This window comes from Cnephaeus nilssonii, assembly GCF_951640355.1.
Source record: "Cnephaeus nilssonii genome assembly, chromosome: 18".
Taxonomy (NCBI): domain Eukaryota; kingdom Metazoa; phylum Chordata; class Mammalia; order Chiroptera; family Vespertilionidae; genus Cnephaeus; species Cnephaeus nilssonii.
This window is the reverse complement of record NC_137089.1, coordinates 11,882,273-11,894,412: the sequence shown is the minus strand read 5'-3', so window position 1 is coordinate 11,894,412 and position 12,140 is coordinate 11,882,273. Positions and strand designations below refer to the sequence as shown.

The window sequence follows — 12,140 nt, the reverse complement described above, 5'->3', positions numbered from 1 at the left end:
TCTTGCAGAGCACAGAGGAAACACAGAGGCTAAAGAGCAAGACTCTTTGCAGGAAGAGTTGAAACAAACAAGAAAAAGTTTTATTTTGAAAATACAGTCTTTAAAGATAAATTTGGCTTCCATTTTCCATATCCAGGTGCATCCAACAAGATACAAAGACAGACAAAACAACAACACCAAGACCCACGACATTATGTACAGAGCTCTAAAATGAGCTGTGCATTATCTACAAGGAACTCGCATATGCTCTGTGTGAAGGGATGTACGTGTGTGGCTGTCTACAGTTCTCAGTCCTCCAGAAGCTGAGTTAACTCCCTGGAGCTGCAGGTGCGGCTGCAGCAAGGGCAGAGCTGGGGTCAGTGAAGGGTTGGGGGTGGGATCCCCAGGGGGGGAGGTGTGGAGGGGTGTCTGGGGAGGGGAGCAGGGGGTGGGGGCACGGCGGGGGGGGGGGGGACAGATCCTGGGCTTCTCTAGAAGTCCTGCCGCGGGGTGTGAGTCAGGCTGTGCCGCCGCAGATCACAGTTTCGCCTGAACACTTTGCCGCACTGCTCGCAGCTGTAGGGCTTGATGTCTGTATGGGTGAGAAGGTGAGTTTTCAGATTACTTCTCTGATTAAAGGTTCTTCCACATGTGGGGCATTTGTGTGGAGATTCCTGTTCAGATGTGAAGCAAGCAAAGGGATTAATCCTTCGCACCACCACCGCACCCTTCGCAACAGTCGTCTTATTGGTATCACATAACACACACGCGCGCGCGCGCGGCAACAAAAGGCGGCACTGGCAGGAACAAATCTCCGCTCCTAATCCTCCCGTCACTAACACACAGCGCAGGCACACACCGGGCCGATGACACCGATAACAGCGCTGGCCACCGCGGTGGGCTTTGCGATTTCCAGCTCTTTACATTTCATCACCATGTCACGGGCAGGAAAAGGGGGAAGGAAAAAACCCTAATCCTCTCTTAAGGAACGACATTCTCCCGGGTAATAAGTCTCCTCTTTGCTGGAAAATTAAACTATTCCTCAAATGTTCTGAACACTACAAATTATGAGGCCCCTGGGAAAGAGAGAGCAGATGGGATTTCACCCTGCCTCCATTATCAAAATTACCTTTATTTCCTCCCAAACACGAAAAAGCCTTACATGCAGGGCAGATCGGATGAAAAAATAAATAATAATTCTAAACCTGGGATGTAGAATAAAGAGAGTGGCCTGTTCTTTAAGAAAATATAACACTGTTTTATGTTAAATAGGATTAATCTTATGTATATTTAAAAAAACGAAGTCTTGCTTTTCCCACCTAGAAAAATAATCTAAATAGAGTCTTTTAAGAGGAAGACTCTGCCGCGGAACACCTTTTGTCGAGCAAACATGATAAAACGGAACCAGTCACTGTTTCTGTGTTTTGTTTTTTAACAAGAAAATACACTTACCTGCATGTGTAAAGTTTTGTGAACGGCTAGAGTTCTAGACTGACAAAATCCTTTCCCACACTCCTGACACTTGAAGGGCTTTTCTTTGGAATGAATATACCTGAAAATCAACATAAGGGTTCATTGAAATGGCTTTCCCACCATAGGGAGGAGATTCTTTTGACAATGACTGAACTCAACGTCATCAAAGGACAAAAGAAACAGGATTCCCCTTATGTATGTTTTTAGGTTGTATTGTTTCCCCCCCCTGTATAATTCTGTTTATGGTTAACCTCAACTAACAGACTCTTCCAAACATGCACTGGACGTCGGTTTATCTACACTTGGTCGCCCTCTCTGGCGTATTCTGGAGCTCGAAACCCTGCCGAGTAAGTCCTTCTTGGCCTCGACGATTTCGCCAGGGATTTAAACGGGCCAAACCGAGATGTAAGGCAAGGGGGAGAGGAGGGGGACTGACTTTAGCGAATCCCCTACCAGCCTCGGAGGAATCGGCACTCAAGTCCCACCCTGGGTAACCAACAGCGAGTGGAGTCCCAAGAGAGACACCCCACCCCACTCCTGGGAAGTTTTTACCGGATGAAAACATTTACGTTTATAGTATTTCTTCCATTGCCGTTGGTTAATGCAGAGTTTAAGGTCCTGGGGGCGGGGTAAGGGGGTAGGGGGTGTAACTCTGTCTAAATTCAGGGATCCGCAAATAAATTTAAAAGGAAGGTCCTGGCGTTAGGCTCTGGAGAGCACGCTGGGGTGGGGGGTGGGGGTAGGGAAGGGAGGGAACCCAGTTGGGGGTGGCCGGAGGAGATATCCCAGAAATTGTCTCCAGGCTGCCATTGTGGGATTTGGGGGTCCCTAGGCTTTACACCTGCCCCCCCACCGCAAGGGCGACCTGGAGGAAATTGAGAAGCCAATCACAGCACCAAAACCAACCCACCAAGGTCTTAGCTGCCAAAGCCTGGAAAAAGGACCTCCCGCATGCATCCCAGACTAGAACGCAGCAATGGCCGGTGAGGAAACAAGGTAACTATTGGCGGGTTGCTGGGGCCTTTGGGGATGCATTCTAGTTCGGAGGGGCTTTTCCGGGACACAAGGATTGTCTCTGAGGCTCCGGCGTTTAGCACGAATTCGCCGCACCCCCCGCGGCCAACCTCCTGCTCCGTCTCACCTGTGATCCCGCAGGTGGTCTTGCCTCCGGAAGGCCTTGTGGCAGATGTCACACGTGTACGGCCTCTCGTCCGTGTGGGTCCTCTCGTGGATGAGCAAGTTGTAGGATTTGGTAAAGTGTCTGCCGCAAAACTTGCAGATAAACTCCTTTTTCGTTTTCGAGGGCAGCCTCCCCCGGGAGGGCTTTCGGTCCGGAGTCAATTTGCCGAGGCCCGAGATGGGGCTGCCCAGCCCCGGGCTCAGCTTGGCCAGCTCGCCCATCTTCGGGGGGTCCTCTTGCGTGGCCGCCACGGCCAAGTTGGCAAAGTCAAAACGGGGCCGGTCCTTGTGCAGGGCCGGGAGGACGTGGGCGATGGCTCCCTGCTTGGGGTGGAAGAGGTGGGTGGTGAAGGGCAGAGCCTGGAAGGGGAAGCGCGCGTCCATGAGGCCCTGCGCCGCCGCCATCTCGGTGAGGGTGGAGCGGGTGATCTCGTGCACGTTGGGGTACCCCAGCGTCCAGTGGTTCATGTGCATGGTCTGCACGGCGCTGAGCCCGTACAGGCCCTGCAGGTGGTCCACCGCGGCGGGGAAGGTGTTCACGGCCTGCAGGAAGGAGTAGTTGGTGAGCTGCAGCGACGGGTGGAGAGGGATGGGCGCCGGCAGGGCCTTGCTCCCCATTTTCCGGGCTTCCGGGGGGGGGGCGCAGGGAGCCGCCCCTTTCTTCCAGGAGGCAGAGGCGGGTGGGTGTGGGGCTCCCGTGCAAACCCAGAGAGACGACAGCAGAGACACCCTAAAAATGACAGGGAGAGAGAGAGAGAGAGAGAGGCAGAGTCGTGATTGTTATCCAAACCAGCTCGGTCTGAACTTTGGCGCAGGCGCCAGTTACCACACCTTCCTTCTAAGTCCTCCTCCCCACCCTCCTCCCGCGCCCTCGCGCCTGGCCAGGGCGTCCGGCGGGCCAGGAAAGGTCCCCTGTGAGCTGGGTACCCTCGGGGAGGCCGGGCCCCTGCAGGGATGGAGCCGGAGACCCGGGAGAAGGAAAAGGGGGCAGGGGCGCTCCAGCAGAGGCAGCGCCCGGTCCAGCCCGCCCACCTCACCCTGTCTAGCGAAGCTCAGTCAACCCCGACACCCCTCGATGCCAACACCACGCAGGCCCCGGCTGAGCCCCCAGTCTCCTGGGAGCTACCGGAGAAGGACGGGCTGCGGCTCCCACTCTGCTCAGCCCCGCTCACTGGTGCGCCCCGCACTTACGCGGGCCCAGGGGCCCGGGTGCCGGGAGCGCAGCCGGGGGTGCTTCGTGCTCACGGGCCCCCGAGCACTCGGTGAGGCCCGATTTGCCCCGCGCTGACCTCGGAGGTTTTCTTTTTCCTTCCTCGGCCTCAGTCCCATTCATCAGCGGTGACGGGCCGCAGGAAAGAAAAGTGACACCCCCGGGGCCGGGTTCCACCAGGAATCGCCGCCTCCTTCCCAGGGGCCTTCCACTCCCACCCCCCACCAAGATCCCTTCCAGATGGCTCGGCTCCCGGGGAGAGGTTGGGGGTGGGCGGAGAACGTCCCCGAGGCCCGAAACCCTTCTCCCGGGTGGAGCGCCCAGCTCCAGGGCGGCTCCAGCGGCTGCCCGACCTGGTATCGGGGCTCCTACCCCGAGGAGACCTCGGGAGTGAAGGGTGGAGAGAGGGCTCCCTGGGGAGGGGAGAGGAGGGAGCAGCTGGGGAGCCGCAGCGGCGGGTACAGGGAGGTCCTGGCGGCCTGGAGGGAGCTTGTTTCTCCTCCTGGAGGCGCTTGCTCGGTGCTCCCGCCACCTGGACGCGGGGCCGAGGTCTGCGGCCTGGGCCCAGGCGGGGCGCGCACGCTCTGCTCTCTCCCTGCGCCCCCAATGGCAACACGGAGGTCTGCTTTCCGCTCCAGGTCCCCAGAAGCACCTCGCGTGCCCTCAGGGCGGGCCCACAGTCTCCCACGGCCAACCCCTTCGCAGCACCGGCTTCTGCCAGCTCCTCGGAACCGCACCTCGTCCCCGAGGGCGGCTCTCCAGGTGCGGGACTCAAAGGCTCCAAGCTGTCCCCGGGAGAGGAGCGGGCGGCCCGGCCGGGCCACCACCCTGTACGCCTGGCTGTGGAAACCAGCGGGAAGGTGGGAGAGGTTGTTTAGCCTTCCCTCTCCACCCACCCATTTCTTCCCCCGCGCGTGGTGCTGCCAGTGGCTCTGAGGGCAGACGTAGGGGGCTGCGCCCCTGACATAGCGCTCTGGCAAGGCAGGGTCTGGCTGCCTCCGCGAGGCCCACACCTTCTCTCCCTCCTCCTCTGCTTGGAGAGGCTCGGAGACAGGGATTTATTAATGAACCGCTTCTGCCTGGTGGTATGCGGTCTGGGAGTTCAGGCCTGGAGTTAATGAGAGGTGTGGAACAGTCAGAGGGTCTCAGTCAGACCATTCAACCGAAACCGTAAACCTCCTCTCGGAATAAACTTTCCCACCGCAAATCACGATTCATTTTTGTTCAGTGGCAACCCCTCAAGCCCTCTCCTAGGGGGGATTAGAAAAAGGTTTCTACTCACATCCCTGGTAACCTATCTGATTATTTCCTCTTCCATGAAAATGAACTGCACCTTTATTTCCTCCTCCTTGCATAATGAGCGCCAAGAAGAGATTCAAAATAGTATTTTCCTCTAGTGTTAAAAAGCAGCCTCCCCGATAGAGAGGAAACCAAAATTATTATTTGGGTGTATTCCCAGATTTCTTAGAAATAAATGCAGGAGGCAAGCACAGCTCCCACCATGTTCTCTCTCTGTGTGTGTGTGTATGTGTGTGTGTGTGTGTATGTGTGTGGGAGTGTGTGTGTGTTGCCAGTTGAAGGACTACCACAACTTGTGGTTTCGATTCCAAATACACGAAGTGAACTCTGCCATAAAGGTTACATGTGAATTCTGCCAGCAGGAAGTTCAATGCCATCTTCCTTCCCTTTTCCCTCCCCCCGATGGTTCGGAACACAAAAATTAAAGATTGCATTGTCATTCAGCTTCATGGGGGTACACAAGTGCTAGTTCCTAGTCTGTGTTCCTGGTAACCTGCAGGACAAATGGTTTCTCCACAGAGGAGCAGACTCACTGGTGACTTCTGAACGCCTTCTCCGCAGAGAACAACGCTAAATATCCACCTAACATTTTTGTCGTCAGTCATTAGGGAGTTCAGATTTCCACTCTCCCGCCGAGTTGCTGGAAATATATGTCAAAAAAAATATTTTAAGTCGATCTACAGAGATCTGCGGTACTTTCGTTTTGTCTGGAGTTGAGCATGGAGCTCCCATGCGCTGTCTCGGGCAGTAACAGTTACCGTTCCTGTCATTTCTCCACCAGGCCCTTGGGGACCATCGGTTACTTTTAATTTTGCAAGGAGAGAAATTTAAACCAATGAAAATACAGAAGGATTTCAGTGGGGCTGGGGCTGGGTCTCTTTCACCACTCTTCTTCGCAGGAATTTCCAGGCACTTACAGAAGTTTTGAAAAATTTAGCCCACTGGCTGTCAACAAGTGCGATGTGTACATACTAATTTCAGTTCCGCGAAGCCCTCAAAGCGTCGGCGAAGACAGGGGTACGTGGTCACTGGACAAGGAGTCTCGCTTTCAGGTAACAGTGTAGTTACACTGAATTATCTGAAAATAACATACAGTCAGGGGTCATCTGCTCAAACCTGTGCGCGGGTGTCTGAGGGAACGGACTGATAGATCCATGGGCTCGCTGAATTTCAGCCCAAAAGCCACAAAGGAATTTTTACATAAATCAGAGAAGCTACAGTCCAAGTGGATCTAAGGAGGTCATTTTGAAAAAGTGGCCAGACTAAAAATGGCCAGACTGGATCAGGTGAACTGAGAAGAAAAAAAAAAACACAAAAAAAAAACAAAACCAGCGAAGTTCCTGCCCCTGTGCAGCGCCTCTGCCTTCCCAAGGAGTTAATTAAATTAAGATGCCTTCCGCATCAGGGTTCTGTTTCTCTCTGCTCCCTCGCTCCCCCTGCGTGAGTAATTTTCTCGTTCTGCTCAGGATTGCAGTTTGTGTAGCAGAGAAACTAGCTGTCTGAGGCGTTTCGCTCCGGAAACGCCAGCCCTCTTTTGTTCTCTGCTAACAGGTAGGCAGACAGACCCAGCGCTCCCTCCACAAACACCCTTTTCTCCCTCCTTCTTTCTACAACTCCTTCTTCTGCTATTTCTTGAGAATCCCAGCGTTTCAGACCCGAGGGGAATTTGCCTTCCGCCCCCCTCCTCCAGAATTGGAGGGGAGGAGGAGGATAATCAAAAGGCCAACAACACAAGGTCGGAGAATTACCTAGGACTGAACTGTGACTTCCCTTTGGAAACGGGGGAGCTAGACAGGCGCTGTGCGTCCTGGCCCGTCCGCGCCGCGCCGCGGCTGCCCTGGGACGGCTGGATGTGGGACCCTGTGGCACCCAGGGGCGACGGGGTTTTCCCTCAGGGCATGCTGATCAGCTTTTATAAGAAGACTTGATGAATGCTTCGATCAAATGTTGCCAAGCAAAACTAAAAACAGCACATAAAAGTGTGTGTCCATGGGTGTTAGCTGGGAATGACATGCCTGGGATCAGACAAGTGAGAAACAATGCCCAGGATTGCATCCATATGATCATCCATAGGATCTCTTCTCGCAATTTCTGAGCGTGTGGACCGCCGGGCGGAGAATCAGCGCCCCCTGCACGCCCCGCACCCTTCCTTTCTCGGGGAGCCTGCAGCCCCTTCCCCGAGCGGACACTCACCTCCCGCGGAAAGGTCCGCCGGGGCCGCGCCGCTCAGACCCGCTCCGGGCAGCGAGGCGCGCAGCTTGGGAAGGTCATTGGGTCCACGCCGGGCAAACTTCTCTTTCCGCACGGGGTCCCGGCAGCCGCGGACATTCTCTGGAGCATGACGAGCCACAAAAACACACACACACACACACACGAGAGTGGATCCTCGCCTTCGTCGGAGTCCGTGGACGTGGAATGCGTAAAAAGACCCGCGGTGCTCGGAGCCGGCGCTCAGCGCTCGCCCGGAACCCGGCGCCTCCGCGAGCCTCCGGCGGACTCCGGATGGAGTCGGAGTCTGCCCCCTCGCAGGGCCATCACCCTCCGGCAGCGAGCGCGCCGAGCTCCGTCCCCGCCCGCGTCCCTCCCTAGGCTGTTCGCGGCCGCGAGTCCGGGGCTTTAGTAGCGGCCCCGCCTCCCCTCCGGGCGGGCGCCCCGCCGCCGCGCGGGGCCCACCGCTCCCAGGCTCCGCCCCCGCGCCCGGCGCCCGCGAATGGTCCACTCTGTTTACTTGTGTTTGGATAGCAACTGAGTCTTAAAGGCACAGGTTCGCCGGAGGTTTCCCAGTGGGAGCCGAAGGTGACTCAGTTCAAAACCGACACGCAAACACAACGCCCACCCCTCTCCTTCTCGGTGCCGCTTTTCCTTACAGTGTTAGGAACCCAGCCACGGGTCTTCTGCCCCGGGAAGACCCCACGGAGGAACTAAAGGACATGTTGTCGTTTTACTGGGAACTCTCGCCGAGTTCACGTCCACATCCTAGCACGGTTAGCGAAACCATCTTCTTCGTAGGGTAAAACCAACCAGTTCTAGATTGCATTCTTCAGCATCTAGCACCCTTCCCCCAATTTAAAACACAGTGTTGTACGTATTCTTGGGTCAATTTTGACTCTGGGTGTTGTCTGCTTTCATCTGTTGTCTAAACAGTTTGCTTTTGAGGTGAGAATGGCTAATTTCTTAATGACTGGAAAGGCATAGTGTGGGATATCCCGGGAGACTTGTCTTCCAATGTTTGAGCTTTCATCAGCCAGTGTACGTTTCCTATGCAGGTAAGCGACTTAAAGACGTGGGCTTCTGCAACGCATTGGTAAATAAAGAATCCGTCTGGAATTGGGTGAGGAGCAATCATTGACAAAATTTAGGAAAATACTATTTTAGCGTCTCAAAACGTGTACATCTTCATTCCCAGCCAAAATAAAAAATAAAAAATAAAATGAAGTAGAGCTCATTGTTTAGTCGCCAGGAAACTGAATCGAATTTGAAGTGTAGTGATGCATTTTTCAGGTTCTTCTAAAGGTGTGGTCCCGGGAGAGAGGAACTGCAGAACGCACTTGAACTCCCAGGAAGTGGGGCGACCGAGTGAGTGACACACACTCGTTTGAAACAGCCTCTTTCCAGAGGAGATCTGGCTGAGCACCCCTGAGCAAAGGGCCCTTCTTCCCAGCCCTTTGCCGGGGAGGGGGTGTGCCTTAGCCCCCCTGGCAAGTCCTCGATTGGGGGGGGGGCACAGATCTTACAGCCAACAGGCTGTACAATTCAATTGTTCCGCCAAAAAAGTGGTTTTGGATGTGCCACCTCAGAGAGCAATTGAAATAATCTCAATCGTGCAAGGAAGTGGACAAATATAAGATGAAACACTGTCAAAAGGTGAAGTGGTGATTGGGGAGAAGGGGGGGGGGGGTAGGCAGAAGCTCCGAGATGTTAGTTTATTAAGATAAAATTCTATTTTTTTATGCCGAGGTGGATAGAATTTTTCGTTCCTTTGGGGTAAAACCTAATTCAGGGAGAGCAGATCTTTTTTTCCCCCCCTTTCCAATTTCAAATTCGCCAAGGTTAAAAAGTGAGCTCGGTAGGCAGACCTGAGTGTTTAATATCCTTCAGTATTGAACTGCTTCGAAGGAGAATTGACAAACAGCATGGAAGTAGTGGAACGTCTAAGAGCTCAGGATTTAAAAACAAAAAACAAAACACGTCTTCCCTGGTGGCTTCTATAGGGGTGCTTTCATTTTAGTACTCCGTCCTGAGCTCCAGCTACCGGGATGCCTGTGGTCCCCTCTCTCTAACCGCCTCATTCTTTCCGCAGCTTTTCTCAATTTGGAGGAGTTGGAGGGAACTTTCTCTTCTTTCAGACCCCCAGGACACGCACGCCAGGGGTGGTGACCTGAAGAGTGTTCCTACGCGTTGCATTTCCTTTTCACTAAAGTGGTGGCAAGTCCCCAGCGGCGGACTTCACACCTTCCTAAGTGTGTGTGTGTGTGTGTGTGTGTGTGTGTGTGTGTGTGTGTGGTGCGAAACCGCCTGCTTTTCCCCCGCAAAGTAGCCAGAATTTACAACCACCCATGAGCTGCGCCCTCTTTCTGCAAACCTCCTGAGCCGAGGCTTTGCCATAAATGCGTTTCCCTCGCCCACCCGCGCCTCCGACGTTCCCCAATGGAGCCTGGGCCCCGCTGGCCCCGAGCGCTGCCGTCGCTGGGAAGGTAGGGAGGAGTCGGCGAGTTCCGGGCTTTGCGGGAAGCGGCGTGTTCCCGCCAGGCTCCCAGGCCCGGCCCACTCCGTCGGCAGGTGCGCGACCCAGGTCGAGCTCGAGCCCGAGGCTGAGCCCGGGGCAGCCCAGCGCGCAAGGCTCCCTCCCGCGAGTCCCCTCCGCGCCCACCCGCAGCCCGCCCCGGAGTGTCTCCACGCTCAGCCCGGCGAGCCCGACGGTGCACAGCGGCCTCTGGGGCGCACACATGGTGGGGGCCCACCCAGGAACAGCCTCACTTGCCGGACTCTCCGGGCGACACCTCCTGGCGCGGAAAATCGGCCACCGGGGCCCAGCGAGCTGTGGGGTCCGGGTGTGAGGAGCGGGAAGTCCCGGAGCCTCCAGCGGCCCAGCTGCGCTCGGGGGCTGCGGCTCGGCGCAGCCGTCCCATTCATTCCCCCTGCGCCCCGCGGGGCTGCGCGGCCGGTTCACTCTGACATTCGCGCCGACTCCCTCTCCGGTTGCACTTGCGGCTCTAGGCTTTGGACACCAAGGACGCTTCCAGGGAAATGGCAAACGGACTGACGAGGGGCGCGCTAGTGGTTGCTGCCCCAGCCGGATCGCCGAAAGTGTACGCCCCCGGAGGACGGGAGGAAGGCCGGCGAGAGGAAGCGCGGAGGAGGTGGAGGAGGAGGGGGCCGGAGCGCAGGCCCCTTCCCCCCCGGCCCACCCAGGAGGCTCTGCCAGCGCAGCAGCGAGCAGGTGTCGGGCAGACTCCAAGCCTTCCCACTCCGACCGCGAGCTGCGGACGTCCTAAAACCTTTAGGACACACATGATGGGAACCCCATTCTTCCCAAAGGGATCCCAGCTGCCGTGACCTCCGAGGACTCGCCACCCTTGTCCCCGGCCTCCCCCAGCCTCTGCAGGGCGGGGACCTTCTGCATTTGAACTTCCCGCACTGTTGGCTGCCTTGCGCCCGGGCCCGGAGGAGTTGGGGGGGGGGGCCCAGCGTGCACTTCAGCCTCGGCGTAGTGAGGAGGCCCGCGAAGGACAGCGGGCTTTGGGTTCAGGACTGTGGGTGCGGACGGAGGGGGGTCCCAAAACGAAGAACTTTTATCTTTTTAAAAAAAGTTAAGTTCGAGTCGGCGCTTTGCAACGCGGATGGGAGGGGGAAAGCGCAGCCGCCGCGGGAGCTCAGCCGCCGCGAGAAGACCCGCAGCGCCCCCTGGAGGCGAGGTCCGCGCACTGCGCGGCGCGGGCCGCGGGCGGTCACTCGGGCGGCTGGCTGGCTCCCGGGGGGCGAGTGCGGGGCAGCCAGCGACCCCTCCGGCCGCTGGAATCCTTCCGCCTCCACCCGGGCCCTTAGGCTCCGGAGGAAGAGCGGTGTGAGCGGCAGGGGCGTGGGGAGAGGGCCCGGGCCTGCTGTCAGGGCCGCTGGGCCTTGCTGAGCGCTCCACGGGGTGGCCCCAGGGACTCCTCTCCCGGCGGGTTTTTCCACGGCCTCGGAACACGGGTTCCCCAGGGGGCCGCGTTCGGAAAGGATTGCCCCCCTCTCCACGCCGTACCCCTCCTCCCACCCCAGCATTTGAAGCTCTGTGTGTGCGTCGGGAAGCGCGCCGTCGCGGGGACCACCCGCCGCCTCCAGCCGTCCAAGCCCGGGGCCCAGCCTCCTCCTGGGTCGGGCCAAGGCCAACGGACAGCCTGCGGGAGGCCGGCCTCGCCGGGGGTCTCTGCCCCGGGGCCGGGAGAGGGTGATGCGGGGTGCTGGGCCCAAGGGCGCTCGCTGTGCCTGCGCCCCTCGCTCAGCTCCACATCCCGCTGGAGACCGAGGCGGGTGCCCTTTCAGCTCCCAGCTTGCGGGGCGCCGAGTCACCCGGAAGGGGGAGCTGCCCGGGGAGGCCGGAGACCGGGTCCGAGAGTCCGCTAGAGAGCTCGGAGCGGGGTGGGCAAACCGGGGGCAGACCCTCCCGCGAGCCCGGGGCCGGTCTGGGTCTGGCTTTTCTGGGTGAGGGGTCGGCCCCCCCCCCCAGGAGCAAGGCCCAGAGCCGACTCGAGGCCGCCAGCGCCCGGTCAGCCGGTCGCGAGGTGCCCGGGGCGGGGGCCGGGGCGGCAGGCTGGCTCTGCCACGTGCTGGTTGCGGGCGGGACCGCAGCCCCGAGGCCGCGCAGCCTGCGGGGCGGTGGGGGCGCGGGCAACCAGGACGCACGGGGCAGGGCGCCCCTTCGCCTGCGGGGCCCCTAGGAAAGCGGGTCTCCAGTTTGCCTCTCCAGAGAGAGCCGGGTCAGCGCCCAGGCTCCCGCCTCCAAGGGCAGCTTCGAATC

General features: G+C 57.9%; 1 protein-coding gene across 2 annotated transcripts; it reads right to left on the bottom strand.

Moving 5' to 3' along the window:
- Positions 1–335: 335 nt before the first annotated feature.
- On the bottom strand, positions 336–7,695 carry OSR2 (odd-skipped related transciption factor 2). Of its 2 annotated transcripts, none has more exons than XM_079796580.1 (4): positions 7,334–7,695; positions 2,594–3,361; positions 1,432–1,531; positions 336–653 (listed from the first exon to the last, which is right to left on the bottom strand). In XM_079796580.1, exons 2-4 carry the CDS (start codon positions 3,247–3,249, stop codon positions 471–473), a joined length of 939 nt encoding a protein of 312 aa, XP_079652706.1. In that variant the 5' UTR covers positions 3,250–3,361; positions 7,334–7,695; the 3' UTR covers positions 336–470. The 2 variants fall into 2 exon arrangements, with proteins under 2 accessions (XP_079652706.1, XP_079652707.1); XM_079796581.1 differs by having other exon boundaries at positions 491–571.
- Positions 7,696–12,140: the final 4,445 nt, after the last annotated feature.

Excerpts from the sequence above, each read along its gene's own strand:
- OSR2 (XM_079796580.1), bottom strand. The coding sequence starts at position 3,249 with ATGGGGAGCAAGGCCCTGCCGGCGCCCATCCCTCTCCACCCGTCGCTG. Across the intron at positions 1,532-2,593 it reads GACCACCTGCGGGATCACAG|GTATATTCATTCCAAAGAAA; the intron begins GTGAGACGGAGC and ends GTTGATTTTCAG. Across the intron at positions 654-1,431 it reads ACAAAACTTTACACATGCAG|GAATCTCCACACAAATGCCC; the intron begins GTAAGTGTATTT and ends ACATCTGAACAG.